The 16,859-nt window shown below is 34.4% G+C and overlaps 1 protein-coding gene across 16 annotated transcripts in view; it reads right to left on the bottom strand.

Annotated features, from left to right (window-relative positions):
• LOC118651661 (PARP1 binding protein) overlaps positions 1-16,859 on the bottom strand; it is a 73,349-nt gene that overhangs the window by 40,496 nt on the left and 15,994 nt on the right. For 12 of the 16 annotated variants that reach the window (XM_036301068.1, XM_036301067.1, XM_036301069.1 and 9 more), the window contains exons 6-10: positions 15,844-16,014; positions 14,639-14,793; positions 7,360-7,543; positions 4,580-4,758; positions 2,488-2,569 (exon numbers count right to left, since the gene is read on the bottom strand). In XM_036301068.1, the coding sequence (XP_036156961.1) occupies positions 2,488-2,569; positions 4,580-4,758; positions 7,360-7,543; positions 14,639-14,793; positions 15,844-16,014 (771 nt within the window). Of the gene's footprint in view, positions 1-702; positions 766-2,487; positions 2,570-4,579; positions 4,759-7,359; positions 7,544-14,638; positions 14,794-15,843; positions 16,015-16,859 lie in introns of those variants that run through there. The other 4 variants (XM_036301075.1, XM_036301078.1, XM_036301076.1 and 1 more) reach the window with 4 other exon arrangements.

The following is a 16,859-nucleotide window of genomic DNA, read 5'->3' as shown; positions in this document are numbered from 1 at the left end:
ACATACATGTAAGAAAAAGGCCCATAAATATGACCTTTCAGTTGTGCCTGATGTTGAAAATACTGCTACATCAAGCTGGAAGGAATGAAACAAATTTATTTACAGAGATATAAGGAGGTAAGTATCTCCTTGAAAAATTTTTTAGCGAAAAGGTATAGGGGATGGAGGGAGAAGGAGGTCCTAATATATGGTGACAGGAGAAGATTTCACTTTGGGTGGTGGGCACACGGTGCAATATACAGATCTTGTAACATAGAAAACCACACCTGCAACCTGTATGTTCATGTTGACCAATGTCAACCCAATAAATTTAATTTTTTTTAAAAAAAGTTTAAGGGTACTTGTATAAATTGCTTGGAAATGGGGAGAAAACATTCTCTACTGGTTCCTACCAAAACCATAAAGGTTCTGGAAGAAGATTCCGATTTCCTTCATAGAAAAATTTTTTTGCCCATAATAGACAAGTTTCCTAATAAGCTACACTAAGACATAAGACTTGAAGACTTAAAATTAGTATATTAATAAATACTTTCCATAATGGCTTTAATAGGATTTTATGTTCAGAGGAGTATCTATTACTATTTTTGAATGAGGAAACAAAAATATAAAAAAAGTTAATTTGCCCCATTATAATGACATGGATATTTCACAATCAAGTATCATCTACAACAGCCACATTCTAAGTTCTCTAATATTTTCTACCTTTGCAGTGAGTACTCATTCCAAGACAGTTTTTCAGGTGTAAATTATATATTCTTTCCATGACTAAAAAAAAAAAAAATGTATGCCGAAAGAGCAAAAGTAACAGGATAATAAGGTAATTAGCTGTTAAACTACTTTTCCATAGTTACTCAGTAGTAAATATTAGCAACATTTTTTTTATTATTCCAAATAAGTACTCTATCTGGCCATGGTTCAGCTGTACACCTTGCTAAACCAATTATTTTCACACTTTGCTTTTATAAAGAATACTGTACTATCAAATATAATCACAAACACCAATTCCCTCAATTCCCTATTGCCGTTTAGATTCAGAGCTATGTAGACTAAGCCAGCTCCACTACTAAGTTCCAAAAGCAATGTAATTATAATCCCATTAGTATTTAACCATGGCTTTGTACACTGGCATAGAGTAATATATCATGGCAGTTATAAGATCTGGAATAAGGTTTTCTCAGGATTTTGGTCTCCTTGTTTGTAAATGAGACTGGATTAGACAATCTCTTTTCTACTCCCCAAATTTCCTAAATTTCTCTATAAATTAAATTTATCTGTGCATTTTATAGTAATTAGTTGACTTATCAATTTCTATAACAAAAACCAAACACTTTTCATTTTTTCAGATATTTTCATTTTGATTTACTTAGTTCTAACAAAATATCTCAATGATCTTTAAATGAAAGTATTATAGTCTGTCAGTATCCATAGCAGGAAAAAAGTTAAAGAATTTATATGTTACATTTCTAATCAAGTCCAAAGAATAAATGTGTTTTTTAAAATCCCATGCCTTAACTACATTACTTACAGTTAATATAACAAGGAGTTGACAAATTTTATTCACAGAAACATTGTATAAAACTCAATGATGTATTCCACAAGTATTAGTTATTAGCAACTACTAATAATCAATGGAAATATAAGACTTATTAATATGTATAAATAAACTAAATGGGGTTGGAAGATATAAATGAAATAGATGAAAACTAAAAGCTTTGCTAATTGGAACTAACTTTCTAAATGGGAATATAAAGAACATACAATTTAGAGTTCTCAAAGTTGTATCAAGATGAATAATTATTTGACAGTTTAAGGATAACTATAACTTTTACATGAAAAATTTGTTAAACAAATGAATGAATTCCCCACCATAAAAGATTACCTGGCACATAGTAGATATTCAATAAATGTATGTTGAATAAATGAATGAGTTAATATTGAGTCTCATTTTGAAAAATAAGACCAAAAAAAATTTTAAGCTCTTGAAAAACACATTATTGACTACTTATAGTACAAATGTTTCAAATGAGAACAGGAAAACAAAATGAAAATATAAAGAACAGCTCTAGTCAATGAACCATGTCAAATGTTCTCTTTGTCAAAATCTACAATTAATTATATTCTGCCATTATGTCTTTAGACTGAAATCATGCAGCCTTAGGATTCAGTTTAAGATACAGAAATGTAAATGAGAAAACATATTCCTTTATTTTCCCCTTCATTCACTGAGCAGATATTTCTTGAACACTCAGTGATAGCCGGTACTTATTCCTTTCCTTTTTAGGTCCGTGAAATGATTAAGTCAGAGACAGATTAGCCAAGATTATATAAAAGAAATGTTTCTGCATGTAAATGGTCATAACTCATTTTCCACTTAATTCCTATTGTTCCATGCACAATGTATATTTATTATACCCAGTTCAATTTCATGTATTTCTTCTAAAAATAAAACAATTTCTATCATTTTCACAACAATTCATTAAATTGTACCTTAATTTTTTTCTCTTCCATTGACTTGTGGATGCGTTCTCTTAGTGGTTTCACCAAAGAATTATTCACTTGTATGGGAGATCTATGTCCAAATAAAGCAAAATTTTATAAACCAAAAGAGCTTTCTAAAATCTAGTTTTCACCCTCTCCTACACAAAAGCAGTTATATAATAAAAGACTACTGAATCTATATAATACTATATAAAAATATCAGTATCCCTATTCTGACAGTTCTAAATCTTAATAATTTGCTTAATTCAGTCACTAGATATTTGAGCTTCTACTATATGTAAGCCACTGTATAACATCCTGTGAATAGAAAGTTTATTCATTCATTGGCCCTGAATTCAGGACTCATGAAGTCTAAGTAAAAAAAAAAAAAAAACACCCACTTAACTAAAATTCAAAATGAAAAAGGCTAAGTGTCATAGCAGAGGAATTCAAAAGAGAAAAGCATAGTTTATAAGAAGAAGGGTTAGAGAAGGCACAATGGAGAAATAGATACTGGAGCTTGGGAGCTAGAGAAACATGGATTCCCCAATAAGTTCCTGTTTGGCTCCACAGAGCCAGAGACATAACCCCTGTGACTCAAAAAACCATTATATAAGACTAAAAGATAGTTCATTCTAAGAAAATCTAGTTTATAACCTTATATTGACTTTATATTTATACACATTGTCCTTAATTTTATCATTTCAATGGAGACCATTAAAAATTTACTTTACCATGGAGGGGACCTGTGCACACAAGGACAACGGCAGTGCCAAGGTAATTGCAAACAATTAATATGTGTTTGGCCACATGACTGAATACAGAAAAATACCTCCCTAAAATGGATGTGGGATTAATATTGTTTAAAATATTCTATTAACACAAAATAGTAAATGGTAGAATGAGAGAAAATTTAAATCATTTATATTTCTACCTAAAAAGTAAACCTTGTTAAACAGAAGGTAAAAGGAGAAAAAAACAAAGAGTCATTTTCTTTATACTCATTTCTGGGATTCTGACACAGGGTGAAAGCAAATCACTGATAAAATAAATTTCCACTGTTAGGAAAATATTTGGGCATTTCTAAGGTAGAATGTGAAAGAATTATATTATGCCCAACAGTAAAGAATAATCATGGGAAGATGGTGAAGAAGACAACATTTAAAAGAATTATAGGATAAAACTGAATTATAGATCATTAACCTTTCTCTTCAAAGACAAAAGACAGTGAGGCACAGGAGAGAGATTGCATGAAACAATCACGCATGGATGTGTATGAACAATTTTAGACTAAAATTAGATTTCTAAAAAGTAGCTCAAGCAGAAAATAGAAAAGATCAAATAATAGGATGACGTTGTAAAAATTCTCCACAATGCACTAAATACAATTTAAAATGGTTGTTCTAAAATTTTTAATGTTTCTATAAATGAACACGCATTAATTGAAAATATTATCAACTTACTGGATTTTGATCTAACTGTTGTCAAAACTGGATAGTATCAATGTCTTGCATGAAATACCAACACTAGTTTAGTATTTTTCTTCACAATGTGAGGAAGAAACAGTAAATGTCAACTCCAATGGGAGTTTGGTGCAATGCTCTCTCTTTTTCTCAGGCAGAATAGCACAGTCCTTAGAGCAGAGACTCCAGGCTTCAGAGAAAGACACCTTTGCTGCTTGCTAACTTAGCTCTCTTGGGCAAATTATTTAACATACCTCTCAAGCCTCTAATTCTTCACTTAAAAAGTGAGGATATTATTAAAAGAGGTTGCTATGAGGGCTGATATAATATAAATGAAAACATTTAGCAAAGTTCTTGACACACATAGCAAAGCAAATAAATATTTCCAAAGCAAAAAAACAAAAAATAAATAAATAAAAGAGCACCTGCCATACTCTTACAAAATACACCTTTTTATATATAACTCACATTCAAGTGTTCAATTTCCTTTTAACTAACTTCAGTTTTCTCTAATCATACTTATCTATAATCTCCACGTTTCCTACCATAGCATGCACTTGTTTTATAATCAATGAGGTGCTTTTTCAAAAACTCCTCAGAGTTAACATTCACATACATATAGCTTCCACATGACTTACCTGAAAAGTGTAAGAATAGAAGTTCCATTGTGATCAATGGTGTATTCATCGTCATATAAAAGCTCTGCTTTGTTTTTAGTAGGAAAACTGGCTGCTTCTTCATCCAAAAGAACTAGTAAAAGTTTCACAGTATCTCTGCCACAGTATGCAGTGCCATGGTTTATGGCATAAGATTTTGGCTTGAACAAAAAATAATTTTAAGTAAACATTATAATCATCCCGGCTGGGTCAATCAGTCACTTTTCCGTTTCATGCACCACGGTTCTCCTTCCTGCTCTGTTGTTTAATAAAAGATCATCCATAAGAAGTGGCTTTCAGGCATGAGAATATTTCTCCCTCAAGCCATACTAAAATCAATTTTATCAACTTCCAAAAGCACAAAAGAATACAAAAAAAATAGTATCATCAAAAAGGATGACATTAGGTTCTGGTCAAAACAACGTTGGGCTTTTAAGTCAGAAAATTTAGCTACTGCCTTCCTATGCGACCTCCCTCAGGATTTAACTTCTCAGTATTTTTCTCTCTTACACCAAAGAGAGATGAGGTTCTGGTGATCTAAATACCAACCCCACAAATGGCTAGAAAGATCTACTCAAATGCAAAAATGAAAAACTATAGTTGATTCTCATTCATTCAGTAATCATTGATCAGTACATACTAAGACCCAAGCACTGTGTTTGAAGCTAAGACCACCAAGGTAAAAACCACTGCCACAAGGAACCCACATTCTCTTTAATAAAATAAGTAAGCAATAATTGCATTCACGGTGCTAAGTGCTATTTCTAACATAAGGTATACATGGTGCCTTGGGAGCACACAAAAGATAGTGATCAATTTACCCTGGAATCAAGAATGGCTTCATAGAGAAGGAGACACAAAGGCATAGGAGAGAGCAAGGTATTTTCAGGGACGGGGGAGTATGATATGGCTGAAGAATAGGATAATAGAGAGGGAGTTAAATGACATGAGCCTAGAAAAGCTTTGTGTATCAGGCAAAGAGGTTATAAGTCAGTCTGTTAAAAATCTCTTAGTTTATTAAGCAAGGAAGTAAAACAATACTATTTAGATTTTAGAAAAATGATGGCAATGTGTAAAACATATTCCAGGGTAAGAATGTTATTAAATCTGAAGACAGAACAAATTAAGAGACTGTAATAATCCAGTTTAAAAGTGAAGAAGATAGTAGCAGTGGAGATTAAGAAAAAGCAGATTAAAAGAGGAGAGCTGGAAAAACTCAGTGACGAGATAGAAGAATAAGCAAAAATGTATGATAAAATATAATACACAAATACATGTAAGCACAGACTCTGAAGGCATTTCTGTCTGATTTTGATAACAACTTACTAGTTGTATGTGCTGTGTAAGTCTGGGAAAGTTGCTGAACCTTAATGTGCTTCAGTTAAATCACTGGTAAAACATGGGTATTTAGAGTGCCTAACCAATAGGGTTGGTGGACATTATACCTCGATATCAAAGCTGCCCTTTCTGGGACACTCCTCAGCTTTCACCAACATGGTCTTGGCCTCCTTTCTCTACTTGGCTGACTCAGGCTCAGGTTCGGTGAGCTATAATCCACACCCATACTGGAACTTTAACCAATTATCTATCACAACCTAGTGCTTAACATATATATTTTTCATTAGCACCAGATAAGTCCATATTGTTTAATATTAATCTCACGGAGGAATTATTGAATCGCATTTTTCAAAGATTTCTGACTTGGTGAAAAACATACAATTAAGAACCAGGTTGCTTGCATTTTTATTTCTTGTGACTGGAAATGGGAGAGATTGATGCTCTTAATTATCTGAGTTGTGACAATTCCTGATTTATACTGATAGTAATAACCTGGCTGTCATCTGAGCCAAGCCAGTCACAGGAACTGTTAATATACATGAGATATATGGAGAACAACTCAGAATCTCCCCCATCAAATTAATCTAAAAACATGCAGTTATTGAGAAATATCTAAAAATAGTCCCCAGGGGATGTGAATAAAATAAGTAATAAAAAATAAGCAAAAGTCCTTCTTCAAACACTAGCTGTCACAATCACAACTAATGAAAAGGGGCTTTTGTTACTTGAATAACTAAACTGTAACTAATGGATTTTACCACATACTCCAGAATTGTGTTTTAGAGCTAAAAGCAAGGTAGAAAATTTTTCCTATAATACCATAGTTATAATACTGCATAATGTTCAAAAATCTCAGTAAAAAAAAAAATAAAAGAGAGAGAGAGAGAGGTGAATGTTCTAGGAATATATAGTTAAGAGATTTCTAAGTATAGGAGAAATTCTGAATGTTCACAGTACGCTGCAATGGAAGTAGAAAATAAGACATCACAGAAATAGAAAAATTCTGTAAAAGAAAAATAAACTACTGAATAGAAACCATTTTGTTGCCTTTCTATTAAGTGCCTAGTACTGAGGTCAGAACCAGAGAAACCAAAGGGAAAATAATTGCTTTGAAGAATAATATTAAAAAATACGACAGAACACCTTAGTTCCCACAAGAATTATAAGTTGCTAGTGCTCCAAGGGATACTGAAGATTATCCAATGCCCTACTTTAACAAATACAGTCAATTTGGTCCAAAGATGTTAAGATTTACCCAACTCCAACATAATCCTACATAATCCTATTGAGAACTTAAATTGTCAACAACGTAACACAGGAAACACATTCTTCTGACTTAAGTAGCAATAGTAAACCATTTCTACGACAAATAGAAGAGGAGATGTTTTATATAGAAGGATAATAAAATATAAAAAGCTCATTACCCGTGCAGGACTGATGTCAGTGGTGCTAACAGCTAAGTCTCCTTGTTGAGAATTGAAAATATTTTTAATCCTCCAATCCAAATCCTGAGCAACCTCCTCTACTGCTTTACAAAAAGGATCCCTGTTGTTCTGGCCTTTAATCACCTGCATCTTTATCACAGAGAGTATCCGACTCCCTGCAATGCTGAAAATGGAAATAAGATTGCCTTTATAATAGTATTAGAAATGACAATGTGTGTATGAGCTTGACAATATAATTCTCAGAGTTAATCAACACTTTTCAAAGATTATGGATTTGTTCTTAAAAATCAAACAGTAAGACATTTAAGAAAAGGATGAGAACCATTAGAAGCAAAATTACAAAGTAAGTCATTTCAACAAGGTAAGTTACTTCTTTCTTTATTTGAAAGCTAAAGGGAAATAATTTAGTTATATATGATGACAGATTCAGATGCAGTTATACATACACAATATACTTAAAATATGTACCTTTCGACACAACTAAGGTAACAAAAGCTACCTTTCACTAAATACCTAGAATCCTACATCACTTTAATCTTAAAACCAATTCAGTAAGTATTATTACCCTTAAATCACAGATGAGAAAATGGTTAAGTAGCTTATTCAAGAATACGCACTGTTCTGGGCTAGGAAGGAGGTGGTGGGGAAGGAGACTGACCTGGAACACGTAATACTGCACTATAGTATGAGAAGAGTGATTACATGAAAGAGGAAAGCAAGCTAGTTAATATGGATCTAAAGCAAACCAGAGACTCAACCAACTACGGCCCATAGGTAAGGTTTTATAAAACCTCCTGAATCCAGGTTTCTTTATACTAAGCCTGAACCTGAGTAAATCTGGGTTGCAGTTCCTGCTCTAGGTAACAGACCAAAAACCAATGTGGGAAATGTATAGAGGGAAGGATTTGGGTCCATTACAAGAAAGAAATTACCAGTGTCAACAGCAGAAGGGGGCTTTTTTTGAGGTCAGGAGATCTCTGTCCTGGGTGGAAAGGCTGCACCGTGCCAGTTGAGAAGGGGGTGTGGTCTGAGTGTGGAGTCAGACTACCTGAGCACAAATCGCAGCTGCCTCACTTTCTATCTTGAGTAAGCTGTTTAATCTCTCCGTGAAGTTTATAGTGCCAGAAAGGAAATTAGGAATTAAAGTTTTCATCCTCACTGCCTCATTGCCAGACTTTATGTTTTAGGAACAAGCCAGGTTCCCTAACGATCATTGGAAATATAATTGTTCACATTTAAATAGATGGTCCAAGTAGAAAAGGGAAGTTAGAAAAAAACTGCAGAGACTTAATATGCAATAGTACATTAGACCAGTGTCTCCCAAATTTGCCTGATCATCTAAAGCAGCGGTTCTCAACCTGTGGGTCGCGACCCCTTTGGGGGTGGAGCGACACTTTCATAGGGGTTGCCTAAATACATCCTGCATATCAGATATTTACATTACAATTCATAGCAGTAGCAAAATTACAGTTATGAAGTAGCAATGAAAATAATTTTATGGTTGGGGGTCATCACAACATGAGGAACTGTATTAAAGGGTCGCGGCATTAGGAAGGTTGAGAACACTGATCTAAAGCAAACCAGAGACTGGACCAACTATGGCCAAAAACCTGAACTCAATTATTTCTTTATACTAAGCCTGAACCTGAATAAATTTGGGTTGCAGTTCCCCCAAACCTCCAAGTACCACCCACTCTCCCCCCACCCAAAAAAAAGGAAAAATATTCAGCATTAGTTTAAAAGATTAATTCCAGATCCTGCCCTATTGAATCACACTCTCCAGAGAAGGATTTAAATAGTTGCATTATTGTAAAAGTACCACAGGTGATTCTTATGACTAGACAAGCTTGGGAAACATTTTATGAAAAAATTAGCTCCTTGAGAAAGGAACCGTATTATTTTTTATCCTCACCCAAAGATTTTTATTGATTTTAGAGCGAGGCGGTGGGGCAGAGGAGAAATATCCATGTGAGAAGGAAACATCGATCCATGCCCTTGACCAGAATCGAACCTGGGACCCTTCAGTCTGCAGGCCGACGCTCTGTCCACTGAGCCAAACTGGCTAGGGCTCTTTGATGCTACTTTTTAACATTTTCTATTTGGTGATGGTGTAAGAAATAAAATATGAAAGATTGGAATTTGTTTAATAACCTTGTGCCCAGAAACACTGTGATAAACTCTACTATTAATTTTAATCATTTTTCTTCTGATTCTTGGAGTTTTCTACATACATAATCATATCATCAATTAGAGTTTTACTTGTTCCTTTTCAATTGTTTTATCTCCTTTTTCTTTTTCTTGCCTTACTATAGTGAAATGGGCACCTAATACTATGTTAAAAAATTATGAGAGCAAGAACTCATTCTAAATCTTAAATATAATGCTAAAATATTTTACCATCAAGTAGGTTTTCACAGAAACCATTTATCAGGTTAAAACCCTTAGTCTTAATTCATTTTACACTGAAGGGGTAGCCATGAAGGATGGGTATGTCCTAAGATGCTCCTCACCTTGGGCAGTCCTTCGACTTTGTCATCTGTCCCGCAGACATTGGTGGCTATAAGAACAGACTCCAAATCACCAAATTCAGCAAATAGTCTCAAAATAAAACCTGGCTTCCCTTTTTGACTTCCTTTCTGGCTTTCTTCCTTCCTCTAGTTTTTGTCTGCATTTTCATTGAAATTGCCTGCTCATCAATGTATTTGAGAAGCATTTAAAAAAATATGTTATCCAGCATTATTAATTACTGTCAAAGGAAGGGTCAATCAGCCGACCTAGTCTGCCATACAACCGTAATCAGTAGACTCTAGGAATTATTTTAAGTATGCAGGCACTTTCTTTTTCAGCTAATTTTTTCTTAATTTTCAATTAAAAGCACAGACATAACTGGATCAAATATAGCCAAAATGAATACACAATTAACATTATGTGCTTTTTCTGGGAATTAATCTCTAATGGAAACGTTTTGGAAAAGATTCAAAAGGGTAATAAAATATGATAGATTGTCTTAGTCAATTATAAGAACAACAACAAAAAAACACCACACCAAAAAACAAAGCTTTAAATATTAGGTAAAATTCACCTTTGCCTCCCTTTTCTCATTCTTTTCACAAGAACAAATATGCTAAATTTTAAAAATAATATAATTCACTGATTGTATTTTATTTAGAAAAAATATATATATATTAGACCTGTACTTAAAATACTTGTCAAAGTCAATATTTTGACCCCTAGCAAAATACACCAAGCACCAGTGTCATGCCTAGTCTGTTGCTATGCATTCACTATGCACTAGCCAACCATTAACTCTTCAAATATCTGCTCAACAACACAGAGGCTTATTATTTCAAACACTTACTTCTAAAGCCTAGAAACTCCTGAAGTTTTAACTCAAATGACATCAGGACAATTGTGTTAGGCACTAGAAATACAAAATGAATAAAACCTTTCTCTTTAAAAGGTCAAAATTGATCATACGGTAGGAGATACTAAAGGAATAGAGAAAGTCTGAGTGAGAAGGGCAGAGAACAAGGAAGTATTCAGGAAGGCTTCCCAGAAGACACATTATGACTATGCTGGATAAATATTAATAGAATTTAGGTGAGAAAGGTAAACTGTGGCTCCTGACTACTAAATGCATCACATCAAAGCCCTGGAGCAGAAAGAGAAAAAAAAAATGAAGCTAGTGAAGAAAAACACATTAAACCCCAAGCTTGTATCAAAACATAGGGACTGAAGGAGAACAATAAGCAATAATAAAGACAAATGATTGGTAGGCAATACTTTAATGTAATTGCCAACTCTCTACCATAAAGAGTGATTGATTGGCTTTTCCTCACCATCTTCATGAATTTGGTAACTATTTACTAAAATAAATTATATCTCCAGCCCTGGCCAGGTGGCTTGGTTAGTTGAAGCATCATCCCATACACCACAAGGTTGAGGGTTGGATTCCCAGTCAGGGCACATACCTAGGTTGGAGGGGTTTCATCCAATCAGTGTTTCTCTCACATAGATGTTTCTCTCTTTCTTCCTTCCTCTCTCTCCAAAATCAATAAATACATATCCTCAGGTGAAATTTTTAAAAAATCTATAACAATCCTATATAATAAAAAGCTAATATGCAAATGGACCAAATGGAAGAATGAGCGGTCACTATGACACACACTGACCACCAGGGGATAGATGCTCAATGCAGGAGCTGACCCCTGGTGGTCAGTTTGCTTCCATAGGGGGAGCGCCACACAGCCAGAAGCCAGGATCATGGCTGGTGAGCACAGCAGCAGTGGTGGGAGCCTCTCCCACCTCCGCGACAGAGCTAAGGGGAGCGGGCCTAAGCCATCAGTCAGACATCCCCCCCGAAGGCTCCCGGACTGCAAGAGGGTGCAGGCCGGGCTGAGGGGACCCCCCCTCCCCTGCCCCGAGTGCACTAATTTCATGCACCAGGCCTCTAGTTAAATATAATTAAAGGTGCTACATAAAATGTATCAAAATGCTTCCAAAATATATTTAAATGAAATTCTGAACTGGAAAATTTAAACCAGATTTAATATTCTATAAATGCATAACATTTAGTCCAATATATATAACTCAGATGTGCCATTGAAGATTTGTTGTGTAATAAACTTGAAATACAGAGTTTTAAACATTTGAACAACTATTTTAAACATTTTAACTATGAAACCTGAAACCTCTTTTTTTCAGGTGAAAGTACAGTATGCATTTTATGGTGGCACCTACTGGCAAAGGGCAGAAATGCAGCCAAACGATAGCCAAGATGGCCAAATGAAAATCTGGCAGTGGGGAGATAAGTGTGAGAATGGATTCTTGGATTTCTTCCCTGTCAGCCTATTTATTCCCCATCATGCTTTGGACTCAAAGATTATTGTGATTCCCTATCACCACCACCCTATTATAAGACAAGTAGTACAAACTTATCCTCAGTTACAAGAATTATATACATTTTTATCTCTAAGTTTTAACATTGAGACACAGAGTGATATGCAGGCAGGAGTTAAAGTGCATAGAATTTATATACTATACTGAGGTTTCTGGAGTTTTATCCTCATTTGGAATCTTAAAAGGGTTTTAATCATGGAAGTAGCATTCGCTGTTTCAGAAAGATCACTGGCAGCAGTGAGGACACCAGGATAGGGCAACTCAAGACTGGAGGTAGAATGAACAAGTCAGAAATAAGGGTAAAAATCCAGGCAAGAAAGAATGAAAATCTGAAAACGGGCAGTATAAACAATGGGATTAAGGTAGTAGCTACAGAAAGAACATAAAAATAATGTTAATTAAGAAGCACTGATGGATCTTGGTGACTGAAGGGATAGAGAAAGGAGAAAAAGGAGTTTAAGACAAGTTCCAGGTTTCTGCTTGGGTGACGGGAGGGAGAGAGGCTTCATCAAGTCAGGAGGAGACGCAGGTGTTCAAGGAAAGATGAAGATTTGATCTGGAACATGTTAAATTTGACTTGCCTTTGAGGTAACAAACCCATATATAAATAAAGATATATTTTTGAATTTCAGGAAAGAGGTTTGAATTTCACTGAAATATAGATTTAGAATGGGGAAAAGAGAGAAAATGATCCAATTTGAGGGCTCAAAAGACCAAAGATTACGATAGCTTGAAGGATGAAGGAAGAGAAGTGTGTGTGTGTGTGTGTGTGTGTGTGTGTGTGTGTGTGTGTGTCTGTGTCTGGGGGGAAGGAGTGCTGGGAAGTTGGTGAGTGGGTTGCAAATTCTTATCTTCCAGGATAGGAAGTTAATACATAACATCTAACTGAAAAATCAAAAATAGCTGCATTAAAATGTCATTTAAATTAGTAAATATAAAACACACACACAAATTGGATGTTTACAAGTCTGTATTATCTGACTTTACCATAATATATATATATATTGCTTTGCTTAAAATAAAATATTTTTTAAAATTATCTGCTAACTCAGAAGAAATGATCAGCCACACATTATCTGGGAGTTCAGATGATATCACTGATATTGACTGCAAGTCATATCAAAAGCCTCTTCCAAATTTACTTCCTTGTAATGGATAGCCATATAAAAAGAGAAAAGGATGCAATTCAGAATAAAATCATAAAAAAACAATTCTCCCCAGAATCTTGAATTGGAAAGAAGTTTCCTGGAATAATATATAGTGTTAAGGGAATGGTTCCAGAGTCAGACCTGTCTAAGTTCAGATCCCAGTTCGGCTAATTGATAACCATGTAAATTAGGGTAAATTACTTAACCCTAGTGTTTCAGTTTTTTCCTCTCTAAATTGGGTACCTATAAGGCATCTACCATGGAAAGTTGTTGTAGTAATCAAATGATAATCCCCATAAAGAGCTCAGTACAATGTCTAACACATAATCAATATTCAATAAATACCAGCTATTTTTATTAGTACTCTGCAATGGCATAACAACTAAATTGACAGTGAAGTACCACAATTGCTAGCATGAACAATTCACCTCTGCCTCACCCAAATTAATCTAAAAATTACACACCATCCAATACATCTACAAATGAATCTTAAAGATTATAAACATAATCTCTCATTTCCAATATCACAAAAACAGAAATTTCAGATGAATCAAAAACTTATGCCAAAAAAAACCTAACAGAAAACAGAATAGATAATTCATATCTCTTCATGAATTTTCTTATTCATTCTTGATATGGGATTCCTTTATTGCTAAATTAAAAGTTGAGCCTGGCTGGCGTGGCTCAGTGGTTGAGCATCGATCTATGAACATGGTTGGATTCCAAGTCAGGGCACATGCCCAGGTTGTGAGCTCAATCCTCAGTGGGGGGCGTGCAGGAGGCAGCCAATCAATGATTCTCTCTCATCATTGATGTTTCTATCTCTCTCCCTCTCCCTTCCTTCTCTGAAATCAATAAAAAAATTTTTTTTAAAAAAGAAATTTTGAAAAGAATTATCTATTAGGTTTTTTTCCAGGCCTCAAAAATCTGTTTCTTTCAGATAAAGACAAATGGTAAACACTCTTCTCTAAAAAAATTTAATTTAAACATGTCTTTTGACTTTGGCAAAAGTTTTGTAATTATAGAGAAGCAAATTTTAGCGAGAAAGGTCACATGATTATATTTTATTCATCTAGATATTTATTCTTCTCCCTACTGTTTGGTCTGATGATTGACCATTTCAATAGCTCTTATATTTCTACCTCTGATTCTATGAAGTTTTAAAGATAGAGTAATAACACACATTAGTAATTTATAAAAAAAATCATTACCTTGGATTTGCTGTTTCTCCAAGAATCTCATCTAATTTGTCAATGAAATTAATAAAACTAGACAATCCTTTCACATGTGTCCTTAAAGGATCAGAAGGTGATGGTGCATATCCTTTCCCTCCAAGCTCCATTGTTCTAATAAATGATGTGGCCACCTATGAAATAAAACAAGTGATTGTTATGTTTAATGATTAATAAGTTAAAACAGCAATTTACTTTATGAAGCTGGGTATATTTACATGATTCTGGTTATACAAGTGAAGCGCTTTTGTGACTCATACCACACAGTGATTCAGAAGCAAGTAATCAAAGAAACAGGTGCCATGCAGAATTCATGCCAGCAAAGGTTAGGGGACAAATTAAGTATGTTCATAAGAGTATATCATTGATTATAAATAATTGGTTTATGAATATGTTGTTATATAGGCTGACTACTGGCTACTGGAATTGTTGCACAGGACAAAGGGGTTTTCAGTGTCCACTATGTTGATTGGGCAATTAATTCAACTCTTCCAAGCTATAACTTCTGGATATGCAAAATAAAGATTTAGACTAGATAATCACTAAGTCCCATCTAGTTTCATATCCTAGGATTATTTGATCATGCGTAGTTCAAAAGGCCTTGCCTTTACAATGATAAATATACACATATGATAACTAAACATAAAAGCATCCCTGCCAAAACAATATTCTAAAGCAGTATTTTCCAGAGTGTTCCCTTAGAAAGACAAATTCTATGAAATTTCAATAATCTGAGTAAAAGTCCCACAGTAAAATAACTTAGAAAACAACAGATTAAATAACAAGGTTAACTGAAAATTTCTTTATGGCAGGACTTCCCAAAGGTTTTTAAATACAAACATGAATTTATGTATATCCAATAAAGACATATACTATTTCCAAACGGTTTGCTCTTGGAAACGTTAATTCAAAAAGCATGTAACAGGGGCATTCTGCCTTTGGCTAGCACTCTAAAGAATACATAAATGAAAACACCGTCTAGAGAAAATCTCCTTGCCAAATTGGAAAGATATGACAAAAACATAAAAACACTATGGATTTTCAAAAACACCTCACGGTAGGACATAAAGTAACAATTTAAAAGTTATTTTATCACAGTTACAAGTATTCTACATCAAGGTACACGGATCCACTGTTCAAAGAGTCTTTATTTTAAAAATCCTGAAAATGGAACATATCCATACCAGAAAGATAGACATCTGTTTTTCTCGAGCAGCATGTTTCAAATCAGTGAAGGCTTCTCTTCCAAGTCCTCTATCAGGAATATTGAGAATATGAGCCAGAGCCAGGTCATTCTTTGAATTCACTAGCAGATTCAAATATGAGTAGATAATTTTCTTTGCCAGTAACTTCGCCTACACAATAAAATAGTATTTTCTTTATTGAAGTTGTTCTACATCCATAAATTTTTTATGTGTAGTAAAAATACTTACGATCATTCAATGACAATATCTCACTCAGATCTTTGGGAAAAAGAATTGCCAAATAAACCGAAAGTTTGGGTTGGACAATTAATATATCTTTGCTCATAAAAACAACTTGCTGCAATGAAAAGCTGTGAGTAAATACCAACTATCATAATTAATGGAAAATGGGTGTTAGAAAATGGTTTATAAGATACAGCCCAAAAATCTGCATTTCTGATAAGACCTGATCTCATTCCCCCACATATATTTGCCACTATACAACAGCCAATAATGAAGCCTCCTGCAGCCTAGGCCGTGGTCGGCAAACTGCAGCTCAAGAGCCACATGAGGCTCTTTGGCCCCTTGAGTGTGGCTCTTCCTAAGCCTTAGGAATAACCTCATTAAGTTAATAACAATGTACCTACCTATATAGTTTAAGTTTAAAAAATTTGGTTCTCAAAAGAAATTTCAATCGTACTGTTGATATGTGGCTCTGTTGACTAATGAGTTTGCCGACCACTCGTAGGGCATGGATCAACTGGCACTATTTGGTTCTATGTCCTTTTCAGGGCTAGATATAAGGGCTAAAATTATATGGTTAAACTTTTGGAGAATTATTAAGATACTGATTTGGACAAAACCAAATAAGTATTAACATGAAAAGATTCAACCAAATGCTAAGCAAATAATAACAAATAGTTGATGTCGATGTAAACTGGCCAAAACAAAGCTATAGAGTCTAGTACATTCAAGCACAAGATTCATAATATTTGAGAGCACTTGATACGGGCATC

The sequence above is a fragment of the Myotis myotis genome, unplaced genomic scaffold, assembly GCF_014108235.1.
Source record: "Myotis myotis isolate mMyoMyo1 unplaced genomic scaffold, mMyoMyo1.p scaffold_m19_p_3, whole genome shotgun sequence".
In the NCBI taxonomy this organism is placed as follows: domain Eukaryota; kingdom Metazoa; phylum Chordata; class Mammalia; order Chiroptera; family Vespertilionidae; genus Myotis; species Myotis myotis.
This window is presented reverse-complemented; position numbering and strand designations above follow the sequence as displayed.